Source organism: Pararge aegeria, chromosome 7, assembly GCF_905163445.1.
Source record: "Pararge aegeria chromosome 7, ilParAegt1.1, whole genome shotgun sequence".
NCBI classification, from domain to species: Eukaryota; Metazoa; Arthropoda; class Insecta; order Lepidoptera; family Nymphalidae; genus Pararge; species Pararge aegeria.
Genome location: NC_053186.1, coordinates 19,639,160 through 19,661,651, shown reverse-complemented (window position 1 = coordinate 19,661,651; position 22,492 = coordinate 19,639,160). Strand labels below are relative to the sequence as shown.

Sequence of the window (22,492 nt, the reverse complement as noted above, 5' to 3'; positions counted from 1 at the left end):
CCTTATATCAGCTATAAGTACACCAAATTCCATTCAAATCTGTTCATCGGTTTTTAAATGATGCGCGAACGGACAGATAGACAGACAGACAAAAATTAAAAAAGATATTGTCTTGTGTTCTATCTATATCACAGCTAAGTCCAATTAAAACTTAAAAAAAAATATACAAACAGAAACTCCAATTACAGTATTATTAGATATAAGTATAGACATATATACCTATATATATATAGATAAAAGGCGGCGCTTGTCGTGATATCTCACTCGAACAATATACCTATAGGCTGGGAAATATTGTGCGAATGAGATAGCTGTTATACAGACAATTTATTACACAAAAAATTAATACAATTATTTTATTTAATTATATCAAATTCACTATAACTAGTCACTGAATTCACTATAGTTTTTAATTTTCCTAGTGCAAAGGACTTTCTTGCGAAGCTTGGGTAAGAATGAAAATCACACAATCATATTTTTGATTTAAAATCTTGCATGATTTCATGAGGATGAAGTCAAACTTCAATGATTTTAGGTTGATTTATATTATGCTCCTCAGACAAAGGACTATTCTAGGATTAAAATACCAAGTAGCTCCTTCATAAGAGATACACTTGTATCTTAGATGTCAAACCTCATCGAAAAAATAAAGAAACAATAATATTTTTTTTCTTTACTTACTCTTACTTTAGTGTAAGGGTCACGCGTGCCAGCAAGCTAAAATGATCTGGTAGAATCTTGTTAAAAATATATCTGGTTAAATATGAAATATATTGAATATGCTTTACCCGGCTAAGTTTGTTGTGGGCTTCTTCTTAGACCGGGACGCGTTTGGAACCCTCGTAGCTTTAGTTTCAAGTTTACGAATGTGGTTATCGCCATAATCTCACTACCTTGTGTGTGTAATTCTTATGTACGCATCAAAAGTGCCACCTATGGGCCTACTTGAATAAAGATATTTTTGACTTTGACTTTGACTTAAGGAAGAGATTTAATTCCATACCTATTGTTTATTCTACCTAGTAGGTACGCCATCATTATTGTCAGTTGTCACGTTACACATTCAAAAACACGATAAAACAAGTTTGTTTTATTCACAATAATTAGAAGAACTATACCACTCATCACTTGATACAAAGTTCACTACTTTACTAAATTAAAACAAGGTACCTAAATGTAATTTGTTTTGACTAAATTTATTCGCGCCATTTTGCGCGATGTCCGCAGCGAGCCACTGGACGCTTGCGTCGTACGGTGCATCACTGACCCGCGCAATCCAAAATATGCATTATGACGTAGCGTGGACAAAAAAAAAATTATTTGATATTTATTTTAAATTTTAATTTAATAATATCTAGTGATTTAGTAGTGTTAATTTTAATTTAATTAATTTAATTATTAACTAAATCACGATCGTTTAGAAATTGATAACATGCCAAGTATGGTACGGTTTTCTTCTTCTTCTTTTTTTGCTTTTTTGGCTTTTAGGTGGTCAAAATCGGCACGTTGTATTGATTTTGTATGTGATTGTCAAACGGTAAACATTATATAACTATAGCACTATACTTTTTATAAATCTTAGTATTCCAAAATAAGGCGTTCGTAATGTAGTGTGGTCTTTGGTTAGTGTTATAATTCAAAGATTTTTTTTATTATAAATCATAATGCGATACATTTAGAGATTAATTTTGTTAGATTGAATATTTACAAACAAATTCTACATAGATACGGTTTATTAGGTATACTTACCATTATTGCAAGTAACTTTATCGTTATGTACTTTGAAACTTTAGTTTTATTTTTAAGTTTTATCTTCTTAGTACCTTATGAACTTAGTACCACATTTAAAACGACTTCTATTGAAGATAATAATATCAAAGAAAAATCTTTAATTATTAAAATAAAAAAATAATTATAATTGCATAAGTTGATAAAAAATGCTAGCTTCACCGCGGCAGTCCCCGAGTGCCACATGTGTTTTTTTTTAATATTAAGCCATGCCATTCCCGTTGATGTAGGAGCAAATACCCGATACATCCTTACCTGTAGGGCATTTAGGAGTATTACTAGTATTTTTGGGTAATAATATATTATCGATACTTGTTGGTATTTTCTGTTAACTATAGTGTAAGGACCTTTTCTTATAGATGAACAAGTCATCAAACGCTGGGAAGGTAGTAATTAGTAGGTATATAGGTAATAAGTTCATTAAAATTTATTTATTAAATTTTTTCTAGAATCTGCTTGATTGGTTTAAGGTAGCCAGATTCCTTCCCAAGTGCTACCAGGTCTCTGATGACCCTCCTAGTACGACTTTCCGTGTCGATTTCCCCTTCATCTGAGAAAAAGCAACAAACAAGAACTTACGAACAACAAACAAAGGTGGGACTTTTCTTTTCTTGCCGATAAGAAAAGTTCTGTTATAATTAATAAACAGTTCAGTTAAAACTAATAGTTAATATCTTAAAAATACCTAGAACCTGATTGCAGCGCGACCTAACGGTCCAGTTTTACTTCTAAGCTGTATACGCTGTATACGCGGCCGAGCGCCTTGCGGCATTCTCTAGCTTTTAGCATTTCTATAACCTTTGTAACTTCTAAACGATAGGTTATTCTTAGTTATAAAATTACTTATATGGATGAGCATTAATATGATCTTAGGAATGTCACCATCTTTCGATTTACCCGTGTTTTGATTGACAAATTATAACAAAAAGCGGTTATTTAACAGATAATAATGATCACTTTAAACATTACATATTATTTTTATATATCATCTATCATTTTTGCAGCGTACGCCTGTAAAGCTCCAAGTCGGTATGACATCTTTAACAAACTTCGTCATATTTCAGCCAAATTACAGAAAACCACAATAAAATTCTGTCACACTCTGTTCATTAGTGAAACCCGTATGAAAATCCGTTCGGTAATTTTCCAATTATTAGTGCCATTTCAGACAGTTGACAAGTTTTATAATATGTTAGATTTTAATTTCCGGCCAAACCTATTTCGCATTGCCTACCTTCCCCAGCTGTTTCCATGCCTCGCCTGCGGGAGTTTCGGTTCAGTTCCCTCTTGAACTGCGTGGAGGCGCGGCGCCATATTTTCTTGACCTGGTCCACCACGGGAGAGGCGGCCAGCTGTTGGGCCAGTGCGCGGACGTCTTCCATGTTGGCGGATAGCAGGATGTAGGAGTTACAGGTGTGAAGGATTAAGAGCATCGCTTGGAAATTAAAATTGATTCAACATCATTTACCATATAATATCTACAGCGGTCAGGTCTCCTCCCAGAATGTGAAAGGCTTTAGGCTGTCCACCATCCTGACCAAATGCGGATTGGAAGATTCACACGCCTTTTGAGAGCATTATAGAGTGCTTTCAGGCATGCAGGTTACCCGAACGTGTTTTCCTTCTCCGTTAGCAATTGGGCCCCAAATACAGGCGTATTTTGGGATAGCTATTGAGCTAGCTACCCGACACTATACAAGCCTCTCTAGTGTCTGAGGGGGGCTTCAAGCTGTCCTTATCCCCTCTTCGTTAGCGCAGAAGCCCCAGCATCCGGGAAGTATACAACGGGTTTTCCGGGGGTCTAACAAGAGACACATGTCGTGGTGGTTTTTATTTTGGGTATATATATTGGTAGAAATAACCATGGAAATAGTACTTCCCGGACGAGCTCTGTCACTCACTCAAACGCTAAAACTCTACATATTATCTATCTACTTCTACAAAAAAAAAATGACGATGGGCTTAGCTACTACTACAAAAATATATCGGCGCGACGAAAGACCGACGGCTTAACGAACTTGTGGGTGGATATTACATATTAGTATACAATTTAAAAGCTGGAACTGAGATTATCTTCTGCAATAAGATGACTGGTTTTTCTTTTCATCTATTTATTAATATAGCTTATCATAATATAAATTAGGTTATTATTTTTATATTTATTTCATAAATATATTTATATATTTGTTAATGTATTCGTATGTAGTATGTAGAAATTTAGGTTTATAATAATTTTACACCACCTATTTCTTCTCGTTCTTGTTGTCCTAATCCTAAGGTTGCTTGGCAGAGATCGCTTTTAAGCGATCCTTTACTTAAGGCCGCCTTTTGTATTCTACTCCAGTCTTTGTGTTTCTCTCTATTCGTTCTTTATTTTCTTAACTATGTAGTGGTGTAAAAAAAAAACCCTACAGAAAACGCCTTTAGTAAGGCACATATGTAAAATATCTTCAGCCTAACCTGAAATGAGGGCTTACATAAAACATATAGCGCTCCTTGTCACGTAGTCGATAATTACTAAACCAACCATTTAAATAGTACAAGCAATCTAGCACTTACCTAGCCAGTAGATAAAAACCCTCATTCTTAAGTGTTAGTTCTATGAAAATGTTCAATTGAGTAAAATTGGTTATCGGAACCCAGAAGAGAGAGGGGGGAGAAAGTTAGGTAAATATATTAGAACATTATGCCTTAATTGACAATTATTGAGTTTTATTGAGTGTAAAATGATTATTGGTTACCTGCTTACCTAATTAATTAAATAAGCTACCTATTACTAGGTAGGTAATAGGTAGCTTAAAAACGTCATCGTTAAATACCGCAATATTTTACCCAGGGAGTATTAGTAATTACAATAATGAAGGACGGTTTGTTACTTTCTTGTGTCCGAACCTGCGAGCCTTTGCCTACCGAAAACATTAAAAAATTACGTCCGTCATTGTCATTTATTCGACAATGGCTTTTTTTCTAAAAGGCAAAGGTATATCACTGTACAGCCAAATTTGACTATGACTGTCAGCTGTTAATGCAAGAGTTCATTCTGAAGTGCCAGAGGTGCATAAGCTCTGACATCTATTATTAGCCAGTGTGCTAAAGACTATAAAGCTCAGCTAGAGGAACAATTCTGAAGACCAACAAGTGAAGTTATCCTTCTCGGCAAAGAACTATTTCTTGTTTGCTGACTTTATATTACTCGATTTTTATATAATGACAGAGGTCACACGTACACAGGTAGGTACTATCTATTTCATTCATTGAAATTCTTCCAGCATAAACCACTAAAGGCCGCTCATAACCGAAAAATATAGAAACTCATCCGGATTTTACTTCTTGTCAAGATCCAAATCAAGATCCAAAGATTATTATGATTATATGATATATAGATGGTACAACCAGAGTAGAATAATAAATCAGTGGGTACAACCCGGTACAACCCTATACAACCAGCTCGCTTTTTAGTTACTTTATTAGAGAGCAGTGTTTATAGTCCTTCGTCATCTTCATAGGGTTGCTAACATAATGATGTTCTCCCTAAATTGAAGGGGTATAATAAAATTCGGTTGAAATTTTTAGGCACTACATTTTAAGAGAGAAGAGGTTTATTTTTTTTAAATCATCATTTGTGCATCTCTGTCTGGAACCTATCTCATCATTGTGAATGTGGATTTTCCTACGGATTTCTTGACTATTCCTTTCCTAACTATTTACAAAGTGGCCACTGTGCAATGAAAGAATGCATTTCGTTCGTCTGTCAGTTTGTAATTCAAAACAGTTGATTCCATAACAGTGAAATTTTTTATTTTATAATATTCGCTGGGCTGAGCACAAAATGGATTACTTCTTAGTTACACTTTGACTTGTCAGGAACGTATTCTTTCAAGGGCCGAAGTGTAATGTCAAATACGTAACTTAATCGTATTAGTCTTTTTTAATTATGTACATGTATGTGTTATACGTGAAATATTTTTTTTGTTACGTCATTACAAAAATAAATTCTTAATTTTATTTAATGCTCTTAATATTATAAAATATTTTTAAAAATTGCCTTAATCGACAATACATGAAGTTTGAATTTATGAATTATCCCACACTTACTTAGATAAAGGTATATTACAGAAATTGTTAAGCCCTAAGCCCCCAACATAGGTGTTGTTCGCTTACGTCCAGCGTCAATAGCTCGGGTATCATTTACATATAGGTATATTATGTTAGTTTTTCCTTAGTCTTAGAGTAAAGAACTTCTTACTTGGGTTTCTTGACAGCTCATTTTTTTTTTAAACTAGGGGTAAAAATTTCATGGAAATTGGCAAATGGTAACAATTATTAGTAAAGAGGATAAAAAAATATACACAATTGACTTTTGGATTGATTTTGCTAATTTTAACTGGAAGGCGTGAGCCGTGATTCGAACTGGAAATAAATTATAAATCTGCAAATCATTTCAATTTTCATTGTGTTTTCATTGTTTAAGCACCATGGAGGCGAGCCTGGAGCATGAAGACCTGTTAATAAAATTAAGAGCGAAACTCAACGAAGAGAAGGTAAAACTGTGGGAAGCTCCTTTTATCAGTGACGGTGGTGGGATATCACAAAGTGTAAAGGTTTGTTTGTTTATTTACAGTTTTTATTGGTAAACAAATGTAAGTTGGGTTTTAGTCCTTGTTATGCAGGTATCGTCGTAGGTACGGAGATACCCTACGGCTATGCCTGCGTAACAATGGCGTATGTTCGATATCCAACCCAGTGTGCGTAATATCCAGAGTAACATTCCGCACTTATTTTCAAGGTCCCATAGAATTAATAGATATGAAGCCTTGAATTCCAATAAAATATAGTGTTTTAAGCGTTTACACAATTCTTACGGTTTAAAATGAAACAATGGTCCATGTTCTAACTTGTCATAAACACTTTATTTGTTACTTTTTGGTCTAAACTATGTTATAAACTAAAAAAATGCTCGATAATGTACATAAAGACAATTTATTCATATTTATTGTGTACCAATGTAGCAAGAAAAAAAGCTTGTGGTTAATTTAATTATATTTTAAATTAGTCATAGTATATTGCCAGCGTTCTTTGTCAGTGTTTATTACAGTTTTTTTTCAAATCCTGTGGAAACGGTTCGCTTTCTTTTGGATATAAAGTAGTCTATGTTACTCTCTGTCCTTTCAACTAACTGTATGACAAAAAATCATGTTGATTGGGCAGAAATTTAGTATGGACTATAATATTAGTAAGGATCACAAGTAATTATAAATCTAGTTTCTATTGCCTGGTCATGAAAGTTGAGGCTTTGCGATGTAAAGTGTGGGCAATGAATCCAGACCAAATGCAATAAAAAAAATGTTTCTTTTAACATTTTGGGGTAATAAAGCTTTTATTCAAATTTTTACAAAAAGCTAAAATTAAAGTGTATTGTAATTTTGTTTAAAATGCTGTTTACCTCTATACAAGCAAACAGCTTGTCATTTGGTTGTTAACTTTTGGTCTGCAGATAAATTGGTGGCACTATATAGCAATATTCTTTTTATTTCATTGTTTTTACTTATTTTAACACTAATGTTTTTTTCTATTTAAAAAAATACTTTACTAAGGCGAGTTTAGCTGCGAATGTAATAATAAACCCCTTATAACCTGTTTGTTAATATGTGTTTTAAAATAATTAGAAATCAAAAGTATACATGCCATCTAGAGTGCAAGTGATCTTTGCTGATTAAAATGTGTATTAGTGACAAATAAAGAAACTATGTTCATACAAAATTTATAATAAAACATTAGGTTTTATAAAAGTGCAAAATAATATTCTATTTTCCTTATAATCACTCTTTGTGATTTTCAGGAGTTGGCAACTAAATATGCTGCTTCGCTAAACATAGATGAAGATTTAGTCACTGAAGGTCTTCATGAACTACAATTACACTCAATAGAGAAGTTTAAAGCTAATGAAGAGTACAAGGAGACAGGGTGTGCCACAATCCAAGTTAGGGCAACACTGTCAGGAGAGAAGGCTCGCGTTGTGAAGATAACAAAGCAGCTGTCCATTAGTGGGGAGGACCTGATTGAGTCAGTTGCTGAATTGTTAGGTGTTGCTAAAAACAGGTACTAAAGCTGTCTTATCTATGTGAGAGAGAGTAATAGTGCATACACTCACCCACTTTAACAGCTATAGTATACTCACTCATTAAAATTGTAAAGTAATTAATAATTTAAACACAATAGTGGGTTAAAACTATTTATTTTAAACAATGATGATTGCATATTACATAAACACACATTTTATGCACAATGTGTTGCTTCTCCACTGCTATAACTCAACTACAATAACCATGCTGATTTAAAATGAATGATTAGAGGTTTAATTTTAAGCCAGGCAATGTTGTACTAATATGTGGATTAAAAGGCAGGAGTAACTGAGGATTTCCACATACAATATTTCAATGGGTGGAAATTTAAAATACAACCTATTCATAGTCATCATGATCATATCAACCCATAACTAGCCCACTACGGGCACGGGTAGGGGACCCGTGCTATGTAGTGACCACAGTGAGAAAGGAACACATTCCACCACCCTGGCCCAGTCTGGATTGGTGGACCCCACATGCTTGATAACATTATGGAGAACTCCCAGGCATGCAGGTTTTTTTATGACATTTTCCTTCACCGTTGAAGCTATTATATTAGCTATTTATAACTACAATTAAATGGAAAGTCGGTTTTTTTCCAGATTAAAGCTAATATATCATGGAAAACTAATCAAGCATACACAAAGCTTACAGGAGCAAGGCATCAAGAATGGGGCTCAAGTTATGGCTCTAGTTATGGCAGGTAAGGATCTATCACATGGTAGGAATGCACATTGATCTCTGTTAAACATTGTCATACTGGCCTTTCTTCTACTGGGTACGTTCCCACTTAGAAATCTCCTTTATCTGTTATATGTAGAGGAACCTCTCTTCGATTAAATTGTTACTCCAGTCATCCAAGTTCACTCCAGAATCTGCCACCCAACTTAAGGCTGGAACTCAGGTAGATTTCGCATTGTTCTGCTAAACCACCGCACTCAGCAGCTAATGCACATTCCATCTGCCTCCATGCATGCTCTGCATAGAGCCACTTATAACGAAAAGATTAACTAAAAATACAATTTTATTATACACTCATAACACAAAGCATAAAGACAATCACAACACTGCATAATCAATTTGCTGCCTTATCGCTACACAGTGATCTCTACCAGACAAGCAATGGTGTAAAAGACCTAATTACAGAAAAGGATGTTTCTTTAATGCATTGTTATGAGTTTCTCAATCCAGTTTTATTCCTCATATCCAGATTTATTATTATATTTATTATGTATGTTCAGGTGGATTTGTTTTTCATACACCCCCTTGTTGTAACTATAAAGTATGGGGTTCCTCTCAGAATGAGAAATTTTGCGGATGGTTAAACTTTACATGGCTTTGAGAACATTATGAAGAAGTCTCAGACATTGGGTTTCCTAACAATGTTATGGTTCACTGTTAAAGCAAGTGATATATAATTGCTTAAAATGCACATAACTACAAAAAGTAGGAATTGTATTCCAGGTACATTCCCCAAACGGGAAGCTGAGGTATAAACCAGTAGGCTATCACTGATCGTTTTTATTATACTCTCTTTAATTTTTTATAGCTTCATTACCAACTGTAGCTTGATTATAGCTTTCCAATAGAGAGTTCTAGTTTGAAGTGCCACGCTAGCTGTATTTTAGTTTTCTAGAAGCCTAGAAGCCTGAGCCAGAAGTATCAGTAAACATGAATTCAATTCACAGTATGCTTGGGTTTCTTCAAATGTATTTTCAGAAACCTCCACCATTTGTTGCTTTGGACTTGAACAGAATGGTCTGAAAGTTATGAGTGATTTCTTCCTTCTTTAATTAGGACAGAGGGTTTTACCCATCAGCCTGCTTCTATGTGGGTTGGCGAAGGAAACTTCATAGTTGAGTAGTTTTAATTATTGTCATTGTACCCTAACAGAAGCTCCAGAGAAAGTGGTCAAGGAAGATAAAATTTACATGGAAATGAAGAGTACATTAGACGATGCCACTCTTCTGTCTGAATACGTCGATGATATTGGTGATGATGATGAATATATGAAGGTATGTTAATCTTAGATTTTTTAGATTGCTAATAAAACATTAACTATTACAAAAATATTATCTAACTATCTGTTGCCCTCGAGTTTGTCCGCGTTTGTTTTTGTTTTCAAATCAGGTTTTTAAGTCGTGTATTCTTGTTAAAAAAAATCGTGTAGTTTTTAAATAGAACTTTTTCAATTAAGTTTTGTTTAGGTGTCCTTAATTTTTTTAAACCGCACGATGGTATAAAAGATTTTTTTTTTAAATAAACGTACCCTGAGCTACTCCTTATTAAATCAGCTACCTGCCAATAGAAGTCCAGCCATTTCAGAGATTAGCCAGGCAAAAATTGTAAAAAATGATATTTTGGTGTATGTGCAGTGCCGTATTTATTTTCATATGCATGTAGTTAAATACGGTTATTTCAATATTACAAAAATACACTCCAATTTTATTGTATGTACAGATAAAAATAAACTATCAATAGGCACTATTTATTCTTTTCTGTATTTTTTTGGATCTTTTTTTTCTCGAATTGCCTCTCCGGCTAGCGAACGCTGGCAGTCAGGTTCGTAATATCCTATCTATTTTTCGCGGGACGAAATAGTTCTGCTGAACTCGCACTCGCGTTTCCTGTCCACGTGTTACGTAGCCCGGACCTCGTCTTCCCACTCGCCCCACGTAGGTTGCAGGAGCTCATATCTCTCGTGCCTTAGCACTTTCTTGACCTTGATGGTGACTTGAGGACTTCCACATTGGATACTTTGTTAGTCGAACTATACGCTAACATGCGTCTGAATGTTCGTACATTTCGTATTTTTCTTGGACTATTAATGACCTCATCTTAAAAAGTCCGCACTGTTGATAATTAACTATTGTTATTTCAGCTGGAAGACCAATCGGGTAAGGCAGTGAATCTACCGCCAGCGGAGAGAAGGGCTCTACTCGTGGGGCTGGCATTACACGAGCGTGGCAGAGCAGCGGCCATAAAGAAGGACTATTCGCTAGCTCTTGTACTACTTCTGGAGTCGGATCGACAGTTGAAGTAAGTTAATAATAATAAATATACTAGGACAATACACACATCGCCACCTAGCCCCAAAGTAAGCGTAGCTTGTGTTATGGGTACTAAGATAGCTGTTGAATATTTTTATGAATATAATACATAAATACTTATAATATACATATAAACACCCAGACACTGAAAAACATTCATGTTCATCACACAAACATTTTCCAGTTGTGGGAATCGAACCCACGACCTTGGACTCAGAGAGCAGGGTCGCTGCAAACTGCGCCAATCGGCCGTCAGTTAGATTCTTCATTTATAATAAAGATAGTTTTCAGGTAGAAACCCATGAAGAAGCTGAGTCGCTTCTTCAATTGATTTCTTTTTAATATATAATGGATATAGACGCTTTTCATAATATGTAAACACGCCCGCACACACACACACAAACACACACACACACAAACAAACACACACACACAAACACACACACAAACACACACACACACACACATACACACACCCACACGCACACACACACACACACACACACACACACACACACACACACACACTGCTGCGATTAGTATGAACCTCACAACGTCTAAAGTTTTCGATCGAACTATAATTGAAAGGCACAGTCTTCCACAAGCATTCAAGGGAAATACTAGAATTTTCATTAATAAATGTTTCATTTCTCTATATTCTTTTATTAAAGTTTTCCATAGCAAGTAATAAATCTTTTTTTTTAATTCCCAAATTGTGTGACCCCCGATAACAGTGCGATGCGTAGCGATGTCAAAAATGCACTGAATGTATGCGTATGCGAGAGTAATGAGGGGAGGTGGGACGACGGTAGGCGATAGGATAGCGGTAAAGCGAACTGCGTAGGCACCGAGGAGGTGGCTCATGGTGCAGCTGGCCGGCCGCAGCGGTGACGGCGCGCGCAGTGAGTGCAGGTCCGGCATCCTGGCGTCGGTGGACAACGTGGCGGTGCTGCAGCTGGACATCGCGTGGTGCTACCTGTGCCTGCGCAGCCTGGCGGCGGCCGGCGACGCGGCGGCGCGCCTGGCGCGCGCGGAGGCCGCCTTCGTGGCCACCTACGGCGCGGACCACCACCGGCTCATTGCGCTCAAGGGAACCAACGGTGAGTGCCGGCAACGAAGGACCCGAGTGCGAAAGAAGAAAACTGCTCCGGACTACGCCTGATGCGTTACGAGACATAAATTTGCTGTTGTAGACTTTTTTGAAGAACTTTGAAAGACGAACAACTTTGTTTTACATGATTTTATCGAAACTTTAACCGTTTACAAAACTCATATTTTAAAACATTCTTCATTCGTGGTATGCTCCTTAGGTCTAAGCGTGATGTGCACCGAAAGAATTTTTTGAATCGGACCAGAAGTTCCTGAGATCATCGCGTTCAAGTAAACAAACAAAATCTCCAGCTTTAAAAATGATGGTATAAGATTAAACGGACAATGAGACAAAATATGATGGGAAATTGGAACACTAGATAGCAATGCAATGCAATACAGCGGCCTTGACCAAGCTTTTCTTTACTAATGTAAAAAGCGCGTTTAGGGTAGTAAAAACGGTGAGATTAACACCGATTCACGTCCGAGTTATTAGCCACCGGCACCGAGCAGTGCTCTAGCGCGGAGCATGTTTGACCGCAGAATGCCAAGTGTGTGGTTTTATACCTAAGTTTTATTCGATCGCGTGCGCCATCTATTGAAAATACTGGGACACCGTACTGTCACAAGATGGCGCTCTTTCGATACCGTGCAAATCGTAGTTAACTTTCACGCGATCGCATAAGGAAACGTAGGTAGAGAATCTAGGCATTACACTAGGCACGCAGGACACGAAGACCAATGAATGGTATTGAGTATTTCCATCAAAAAATTCTTAGTACCAGCTCGGTACTTGGATATTAGCAGTGATTCACCCCCGAGCACGTTAAGCTGTCAAAAACGTTGAGCTGTTAAGTGGTATATTTACTTCTGTTACTGCTTTGCTTGCGCGCCGGTACTCTCAATGAGTATACAAATAATTTCACCACTGATCATAATATATTAACTGCACAAGTGGCGCTGAAAACTTAGTTCTTTCACACAGTAGAGCTTTTTTTAACAGAGCTCGTCCGGATAAGTACTACCGCTATGCCTATTTCTGCCGCTAAGCAGCATTGTTGCAATACTTATTCCGGTCTAAAATGTATCATTGCCAGTGAAATTACAGGAAAATGAGGCTTAGCATCTACGCCTTAGGTAGATGGACACAGGGCGGCTTTTTGCAGAGTTCTTTTGTAGTTAGTGATGGTTGTGCCCGTTTTCACTAAACATAGGAGTCTAAGAAATAAACGCTTCACGAACTCTTATGCGATGTCTAACGACGGTTGCCGTATGAAGTTACGACACCGATTCGGCTCGTAAAGTTGGGACTCGTAAACTGACATTTGACACATGAAAAAAATAAAAAAAATATGATAATACAAACACAAAACACCACTACTTGTCAAGAATAGAAGAACCATAGACAAGTAAATTTAGGTTAGGTGGAATGTAAATGTACGTTCTCTTCTGTACGAAATCTTGTTTATAAGGCTTTACTTACTTAGGCATTGTTCATCGTTAGTGAAAACGGGCATTACTGTTGTTCTGTTTATAGGCTATGGTTTCCCACTTACACCTGATCGTAAGGGTCATGTGCTTGGTCAGCCAATTATAACCAAAAACAAAAGAGAGAACGTCAAGCTCTTGCATGCTTGCGCAGCGAACGAGCGCGTGCTGTTCATGCGGCTTTACCTGCTGCAAGGCATCGTGGCGTTCCACCGCAACAAGCGGGCCGAGGCGCGCACGCTGCTTGAGAAGGCCGAGGCAGAGTTAAAGTACCTTAAGGTTTGTGCAGTAAATGCCGATTTACATCAAACGAGCGAATGCTCATTCTATCCCACTCTATTAAATTATTTTAGTAAAAACAAACGTTGAACCATTTTGTGTTTGTTCTGTCTGCGTTCGGAAGATTCTATGGAATATTCTAAGAATGTTCGCTTGCTTGGTGTAAACGTCAATAGAGCTTGCGAACAGTTGGCTAGAGCCGTTCTTGCTTGATCTTGTGTGCTCACTCCCCGGAGCTGTCTCTTCAAAGCGTTCTTTTGTTCTAGCAATGAACATTCGTTCGGCTAAGCTTTAGCTCAAATTCATTAAAATATATATTTAAAAATAAGTTATGAATTTGGTAAATGAGTACGGCATATTAATATATCGACGAATACGTTTCTGACAGTTTTTAAGTGTTTAGAATTTCAAGGCAGATGCTAGTTTATAAGTAAATTGCACACCAGAAAGTGGCAAACTGTTGGCACTAAGTATTCCATGTACAGCATCAAAAAAAATGTAAACAGTTAAAACAATTAAAATATATTCATTATATTCTATTCGAAGCGATGATAGCGCATTTGGGAGGAGCTCGACTTCACTTTCGGAGGGCTGAGTTCGAATCCCAGCTCGCACCTCTCACTTTTCTAGTTATGTGCTGTTTAAGTAATTAAAATATCACTTGCTTTTCACTGTGAAAGGAAAACATCGTGCGGACACTTGCATGCCAGAGAGTTCTTCATAATATTCTCAAGGCTGTGTGGAGTTAACCCCTCCTCATCGTGGGAGGAGACTCGTGCTGTGTAGTGGGCCGGTAATGGGTTGATGTGACGATGGTGATGATTCTGTATATTCTAACAGGTGGATGAAAATTCAGTGCAAGCGCTCATGGAGCTGGGCTGGACCCCGGGGCAAGCCACGACGGGGCTGCGCGCCACCGCCGGGGACCTGGACCGCGCGCACCACTTCCTGGAGGAGCGCCGGAAGGAGCGCGAGGAGGCCCGCGAAAAGCACAAGCAAGAGAGGTAAGTCCCGGCTGCCTTATACGTTTCGCGACAATTGTTGTTCACATACGCAGAACCGCGTGTACTAACGGTTCCTCGAAACTTAAACCGTGGGCAATTTTTGACAAGCTAATTGTTTCCGTACAAAGTTTTACTCGCTATTTTACGAACTATATTTTTCACACTTTCCCATTTTTGAACTTGCAACTGCAACTGTTTTTTGGCGAAGTGTCAGTGTTATTATAACCCACTTGCGGAAGGGATGTTGCTTGTGTGGGTGGTACTCTTGGATTCGCGGAATAGCTTAGGAAGGTTGTGGCCACAATGAGCGCGCGGGGCAGGCGGGTTGGCGGCCGCAGCAGCCGGTGGGAAGGCCGCTGCTGGGCGCTGGGCGTGCAGTCGGAGCTCGGCGCTGACGGCAGGTGTGCGCAGGGAGCGGCGGCTGCTGGGCGCGTGCGCGGACGGCTCGGCGGTGCAGCCGCAGCTGGTGGCGGCGCTGCAGGGCATGGGCTACGCCAAGCGCCTGGCCGTGGCGGCGCTGCGCAGCGCCAACAACAGCGTGGCCGAGGCCGTGCGCCTCATCCAGGAGCACCCCGAGCAGGTGAGCGAGTGCGCCCGTACATTTGCACCCTTAACGTCAGGCGTCTGAGACCTACGACCGTAGATTTGTTTTCATTTTCTCCCTGTCGCATTTTCGTTTCCTTGGTGGAATATGTGCCTTGTGTACTAGGCCTTATGTACCTTGGAAATAAATGGAAGTGATGGCATGATGTTCTCTTATTCCGTCATGCCTCCACTGGGTCCCCGCATATTTACTTGTTCTGTATTTATACTCTGTAATTTTTATAATAGTTATGAGAACCATAATATTAATTACACTACCGATATTCTAGTTTTTAGTAGGGATCAACTTTTTTTTTAAATCAAACAAAGTCACTTGGATGAGACGCACATTGTATTTAAATACATACAAGAGTTACAAGCAACGAGACATTCACATCCCAAGCGAATCACAATACAAAATTCCTGGTTCCATCCCCTACGATATAATTTCTCATTGAATGTATTACAGTTCATGGGAAGATACATGAACATATCTACGCTGAGCTCGGAAGATTCGCTGGTGGAGCCCGACAACAACCTGCTAAACGAGGTAAAATCAGATCATTCTATTTATGTACATCTCCCGTTGCTTGAACTCTGTGCCCCAACGATCTTAATATTAACCGATTGACGTCCATTGTCTTTTGTGAGGAGTTCCAAAGTCGGCTCCCAGCGAGTCTGCCGATATCATCTGTCCTCCTCGTTGGCTCATTCCATCACTCGCTGAGCTACTCTGAGCTTCTTATGACTCCCCTAGCGATAAGTCATCGCTGGCAACACTTACTGTTCGACCTGTCTTCAGGTGCTGAGGGATATAACCAAAAAACTCTATGAAACATTATCAACGAGAGTTTTACGCAATAAATAAATCAAGTAATGGACTTAGTAACAAACATCTTATCTTTTGCCGGATTTTTGTTAATACATTTTTCCCCGAACGCAATAATAGTTGCGCGCGAAAATGTAACGGCGTGAGAATTCAAGTTTTAGGTCTAGGTCTAGTCTAGGAGAACTTAATTAATGTTGCTTAAGGATTAACTACATTTTTCACAGTTTTAATTGACGGACCGAGCAATATGGTAAGTGAAAAACCGTTGCCAGTTAACATAGCAACACTTCGCAGGGCGTGCGAGTAACACGTGATACAAAATGGCGCCCGTGTCCGTCAACATGACGATGTTAAGCCTCTTGAGCCTGTACACCGGAATGCACACCCTTCAGACTGAAACGTAGAAAGTAGACTCATTAGTAGTATTTTACATAGTTATTGGGATGGATATGTTTGTATGCGTACGTCCTTTGACACATATTCAATATGTAGCGTTATTTGACTCGAACCTTGTGTGCCCGCCGCAGCTGGTTGCGATGGGCTACCCGCCGGAGCCGGCGCGGAATGCGCTGCGCCTGGCGGGCAACCAAATCAGCGGGGCCGTGGATCTGTTGGCCATCGCAGCCAGCCAAGCCTGTGAGTTTCCGCTTTCACTCCTAGGAATTGTTATGTGCTTAGCAGAGCAAAATCTAGATTATTTAATGGTTTTGCAAGGACATAAAATGCAAGATTGGGAGTTCACAGTCAAAGTCAAAAATATCCTTATATAAGTAGGCCCAGGTGGCACTTTAGATGCTTACGTTACATGAGAAGTACACGGTAGTGAGATGATGGCGATAACTTCACTTAATTTCTCTATCACTTGCTTTAACGGTGAAGGAGAACATCGTGAAGAAACCTGCATGCCTGAGAACTCTTTTTAATGTTCTCAACAGCGTCTGAAGTCTAACAATTCGCACTTGGCCAAAGTTGTAGACTACGGCCTAAACCCTTCTCATTATGGTTTTTTCCCACTACAAGTTTACTATAGTAAATAAAACCATTAAAAATATTAACTTTAAGCACGTTAGCGTTAAGTTACCCCCGGCGACTATTAATTGGGCACTTAGTTGCCTATTTTAATAAAGAAATATTTGACTTTGACTTTGACTTTTAAAACAGAAATAATTCTTCACAGTCTTAAGAGGTCTCTGATCTGTGAGCCCCAAAAAACCGAATAATGTTTGTGTAAATCACTGCCATCGTTTATACGCAAAGATTAAAATCATGAGACTCGTGTGACTTTATTAGGCACGCGTCGCGAAGCGTAAGTACTATGCGCCTGTCGGTCTTTTATCTTCAATAGGGTTGTCATAAGTAAATACTAAGAATGTTTTGAATTCGTTTTTATGGAAAAATAAATTTGCTTCTTTTGATTTAATATTTTTACAGGGTGGTCCATATTAAATATACATCCTTCAATATTATTTCGTAATTCTGTAACACGTATATACAGATAATCCCGTTGGTAATATATGTACTGTTATTACAGTTTATTATTCAAATCCTTCAACGAGCGCGGATCCAGCTACAAAAAAGAAGGATGCAGTGTTGAAAAGGTAAAAATGATTTTATCATTCAATATAACATTATTAGCGTCGTTTGGTGGTCTATTTGCGATGTCAAATATGCTAACCCTCGTATGAAATTTGTTAGTAAAATAGTTGGTTACTACAAAAATAAATATAATCCCACACATAACCTTCTAAAGACACAATGTATTTGGACGGGTTTCCGAAATATAAGCTGTCAAAATTGTACTTATGGCGCCATCGAGGTTGTATGTGGAAAAGATTTTCCATTTGAATTTAGATCAGCCTTTACTCGGTATATCATACTTCTGTGTGTACGAGGTTTTAAGGCAAAATAATCATTTCTTATATAAGTAAACTTTGAGTCCAGTTTTGTGGGAGGTCACTATTTTGAAAGACGAATTAGACGGAGGTTTTCTGTTTGATGAGATCGATTCAAGATGGCCGCCGCCACAAGATGGCGGTTTACATATTTTTCCCAACTCCCTCAATATGGATATCAAATGAAAGGGCAAACAGTAATGTACATTATAATTATATTGAAACGGAATAAAAAACTGACGAAATGAAAACTAATAACTTTAAAATTATTCCCTTGTTTGTTATCAATACCCTAGATTGATTAGGAAGTCGGAATTATAACTGGTACCTAGGACTTATGTGTTTTTACTATTTTTATTATTCCACTGAAAGTTAGCCCTTGACTGCAATCTCACCTGGTGGTAAGTGACGATGCAGTATGAAATGGTAGCGGGCTAACCCGCTAGGGAGTATGGCAGTTAAATAAAACCCATACCCCTAGTCGGTTACGCGACATCGTACCGTAACGCTAAATCGAGTTGCAGAAATTATAAATTCTCAAATTGCCCCTGCTACACGGAAGTAAGTTGTCGGCTGTTTTTTTTAAATTTAAATTTTATATTTTTTTTAATTTGATATTTTGGAAAGAATGAAAACGGCGGACAGTAGGTAATGCTAATATAAACCGTGCATTGTTTAGGCTGAGGAAGCGGGAGCTGGCGTTGAATCGCCTCAGGACAGCCATTCGGCCCGAAGAAGATGACTATCTGAGCACCCCTCTCACCGAGGAGGAACAGTTCCTGGCGCAGTACAAGTCGCTTCTGTAAGTTGCCGTTTGAAACGGTATCCCCTAGCGCACGTTGACACATGCATCTCGACCATTTGCCCATAGACATTGTAAACGAGTATCTCGACTATATGCGCATAGATATTGTAAACGCGTATCGCGACGTTTTAACCATAGACATAGTAAACGAATACCTTACGATTTGCACATCTTTGATGTCCTCGTTCAGGTAATGTGATGTTAATACAAGATTTGCTCGCTCGCAACTGAGGGGTCTTATTCTAATATGGAAATAGTTCAGAGTTAAATCAGCATTAACGCTCAACAGACACTGTTTTTTTTTCTCACTAGGACGGTTAGACGAGGGACGATTTTCTCCTTTGTATGGGCTTTTGACAGACCTTTTGTAAAAACAAAATTCAAAAGTATAGGATTTGCGTCTCTGAAACAAGTGTTATTAGGTTCATTTTACTATGACGATGCAGAGTTTCAATTGCGAGCGATCAAATCGTGTACAAAGGCTACAGGTAACTATCGTCCATGTAACAGGTGATAGTAACTGTAGGTAGGTAGGTTATAAACTTACAATAAGAACAAATTCCTCAAATGCCAGGTGTTTGATCGATGACACAAAGGATACAGGCATTACGGTTTTTTGGCTCGAGAGGGAACGTGAGTACATACACCGCAATAAAATAGTAAAAAATATAAACGCTAAAAGCCAACTGAATCTATTTGAAAATAATGATTAAAAAAAGTCAACCGACACGGCCATTGTAAACACCAACCGTTTGGCATGCTTCTGGTTGATTTTCTATATTTTCTATTATATCAACCAAATGACTGGAGTGTTTGACACTTGTTAACCACGCCCGCAATGACATTGATATATGCCCTGACAAATGGGGTCGCTTTTCAAATAGGGTTTTTGTATTAGAATTTTAAAGTGTGATAACCTAGTTAGGGCAATCCGGAACTTCCAGATTTATGTGTATTTCCATTTATGCAATTACATATCACTTGCTTTATCGGTGAAGGAAAACGTTGTGAGGAAACCTGTAAACCTAAGTAAGACATAATGTTCTTAAAGGTGTGAGAAGTCTACCAATCTGCACTTGCCTACGGCCTTAACCCTTACGGCCTAGACTGGTAATGAGTTGATAATGACGAAACTGCGTGTATAAAACAAATCCTATGCAATTCACATAAGTTAGAAGTAAAACTTCTGAAATGTAAGCCTACGAGAGACTGAGATGGATATAGACTATCCGGGAGTATTAGGTTAAATATAAGGTTTATTATTTTTTACCAAGCTTAAAATTAAACGTAAAATATTATATTAAGTACTTATTATTCAGTTTCCACTGTAACTGAAACAAAAAAGTATTGTAAGCTTATGCTATGTGTTTGTTATTACGCATTTTCGTTTCATCGAGTTCCAAATCACAACGATTCTAGAGAAGTTTAACATCGAAATTTTGGACATGCATATTCCCTATTTACATAACTAAAAAAATTACATACATGTACAATGTACATTTATTGCACATGCTTGCGGGATATCGCAACTACACTATAGCGTCGCCGACCGCGGAACTTTCTTTAGGCCCTCGACACACCGCTCCGACCCCATGATACTGTGTCCTCGTCAGAGCATAGGAAATGCCCTCAATATACCAAGGAATGCTCCAGGCTACGTGAGCATACCCACTAGAAGGATCGCATCACTTGCCAGAAGCAGATAAAAAGTCATCACCATTCAAAAACCAGGAATAAATGGCTATCTCCCAAGGAGCTTCGGCTCGATCGTCAAACGAATACACCTTATCGAGCTTTTATGGTTGCGAAGGCTTCTGCCAACATACAACAGCGTTATGAACAGTTTCGCCATCGCAACACTGGACGGCGCTATAGCTGATAAAAAGACTCGTGTCCGTTTTCACTAAATACGAACAAGGCAATGCTTAAATAAGCAACGTCTAATGTAGGGATATTCCTAGGCATACATCAACCTTTGACCAATAGTTATCACCTCAGACTGCGTGAAAAGTTTTCTAAAGAAATCGCCTAAATCATTTCGAATGCAATGCCACAACAAAATATTTTATGAGCTGACCTGTTTGGCGTACGGCAACTCAGTCGGCATCTACTTAGTAAGTTTAGTTTACGAACCGTTTCTAAGCAAAGCAGATGCTTTGGGATCGTTAAACGCTACTAGGACGTATGGCCACCGCTCCCCGCTGCCCCATACCTCTAAGCCAGAAGTCGTGGTTCTACGTCTAGTCTTCATATAACTACATCGTCGCTTCTAGAATCTACTTTCGCAATGGCTGTTGGACCGGTGACCGTGGGCAAGAGACGCCATCCTGTTCTGTGTTTGGTAGCCAACACGCCAATTTAGAATAGCCAATTAGGCAGGACGTTGCGTGGCAGAGCACAATCTACTACCTGGGCAGATACCAAATTGCTTATCCACGAGACCTTCGATCGCCCCAACCAGACGGCGCCCGGGCTTCTGGAGCTACAAAAGTCACAAGTAGTACAAGTAGTGCTTTTTGTGACAGCTCGTCCGGGGAAGTTCTACTGCCATGCATATTTCTGCCGCAAAGCAGAATTGCTGTGAGTTTGGTCTGAAGTGCGTGGTTGCCGGTGTAATTACACCTTCGCTTGATGGACACAGGACGGAACTTTATAGGTCGTGTTCCTTGCATGGCATCGAAGATTTGTTATAAAAAGAGTACGTGAGGTTAGAGTACTACTACAAAAACCCTCGCAAGCTTGACAACGCGCTCGGCTATGTAGCTATGTTACAAACGCGAGAAGCACCAGTGGGTACGATGATGACAAAGCCCGCCAGCGGTGGCGAATTCATCCATGAAAACGCGAAGGGCTTGGACGCGAACATATACAGTAAGATTTAATATATAAGTGTGTATTTTACGAATACTTATCTGTATAGGTAATATGATGTGTAATACAATAAATGCATTTCAAATTAAGGTCTCAGTTACCTCCAAGTGTATATAAATACACTTTAATAAAAATATAAAATAATCTTTAATGTTATTACTTGATGTGAAATCGTGTCTAGAAATAAATAAAATGAATTTACATATATTTATATGATATACTATGTAACTCACATTAGAATGTGCGTTTTAAACTACTTTATTATATACGATGTGTAATCAAATATATGCATTTAAAATTTAAATTTGTGGTTTCATCCAAGTGAGGTAAATAAATACACATAATAAAATTATAGAATAATGTTTAATATTACTACGACTATTTTATATAAACGTGTGTGTAGAAATACATAAAATGAAATTTATTTATATTACCATTTTGGTAGCTCATAATATGAGCATATGAGTTTTATGACTACTTTTTATATATGATGTGTAATCTGTGCAATTCAAATTTATATTTGATGTTTCCTACCAGTGTTGGTAAATACACTTTAATATGAAAATAATTATTAATGATCTAAATGTGTGTTTAGAAATAAATTAACTAATATTTAGGTATATTTTGTACTATTTAGTCCACATAAGAATATATAAGGAAGAGGTAAACCATCCAATCCAACTCGGATTC

At 38.2% G+C, this 22,492-nt stretch overlaps 2 protein-coding genes across 4 annotated transcripts; one reads left to right on the top strand and one right to left on the bottom strand.

The window, feature by feature from the left end:
- Positions 1 to 1,644: 1,644 nt before the first annotated feature.
- Positions 1,645 to 4,441, bottom strand: LOC120624977. Of its 2 annotated transcripts, none has more exons than XM_039891840.1 (3): positions 4,348 to 4,441; positions 3,023 to 3,223; positions 1,645 to 2,043 (listed from the first exon to the last, which is right to left on the bottom strand). In XM_039891840.1, exons 1-3 carry the CDS (start codon positions 4,370 to 4,372, stop codon positions 1,991 to 1,993), a joined length of 279 nt encoding a protein of 92 aa, XP_039747774.1. In that variant the 5' UTR covers positions 4,373 to 4,441; the 3' UTR covers positions 1,645 to 1,990. The 2 variants fall into 2 exon arrangements, with proteins under 2 accessions (XP_039747774.1, XP_039747773.1); XM_039891839.1 differs by lacking the exon at positions 1,645 to 2,043 and adding an exon at positions 2,205 to 2,338.
- Positions 4,442 to 6,155: 1,714 nt separating this feature from the next.
- On the top strand, positions 6,156 to 22,132 carry LOC120624976 (NEDD8 ultimate buster 1-like). 2 transcript variants are annotated; one of them, XM_039891836.1, is made up of 13 exons: positions 6,156 to 6,389; positions 7,628 to 7,887; positions 8,516 to 8,616; positions 9,807 to 9,928; positions 10,795 to 10,952; positions 11,867 to 12,063; positions 13,695 to 13,819; positions 14,660 to 14,823; positions 15,235 to 15,403; positions 15,875 to 15,955; positions 16,762 to 16,870; positions 17,766 to 17,832; positions 18,806 to 22,132. In XM_039891836.1, exons 1-13 carry the CDS (start codon positions 6,264 to 6,266, stop codon positions 18,930 to 18,932), a joined length of 1,806 nt encoding a protein of 601 aa, XP_039747770.1. In that variant the 5' UTR covers positions 6,156 to 6,263; the 3' UTR covers positions 18,933 to 22,132. The 2 variants fall into 2 exon arrangements, with proteins under 2 accessions (XP_039747770.1, XP_039747771.1); XM_039891837.1 differs by lacking the exon at positions 6,156 to 6,389 and adding an exon at positions 6,440 to 6,533.
- The last annotated feature ends 360 nt before the right edge of the window (positions 22,133 to 22,492 follow it).

What these genes read in the sequence shown, in the direction of transcription:
- LOC120624977 (XM_039891839.1), bottom strand. Translation starts at nt 4,372, where the DNA reads ATGAGGGTTTTTATCTACTGGCTAG. An exon ending in GGTTTTTATCTACTGGCTAG is followed by an intron (nt 3,224 to 4,347) that starts GTAAGTGCTAGA and finishes TTAATTTCCAAG; the next exon opens with CGATGCTCTTAATCCTTCAC. An exon ending in CATGGAAACAGCTGGGGAAG is followed by an intron (nt 2,339 to 3,022) that starts GTAGGCAATGCG and finishes GCTTTTTCTCAG; the next exon opens with ATGAAGGGGAAATCGACACG.
- LOC120624976 (XM_039891836.1), top strand. Translation starts at nt 6,264, where the DNA reads ATGGAGGCGAGCCTGGAGCATGAAGACCTGTTAATAAAATTAAGAGCG. An exon ending in GAGTCGGATCGACAGTTGAA is followed by an intron (nt 10,953 to 11,866) that starts GTAAGTTAATAA and finishes CGGCGCGCGCAG; the next exon opens with TGAGTGCAGGTCCGGCATCC. An exon ending in AAGGATGCAGTGTTGAAAAG is followed by an intron (nt 17,833 to 18,805) that starts GTAAAAATGATT and finishes TGCATTGTTTAG; the next exon opens with GCTGAGGAAGCGGGAGCTGG.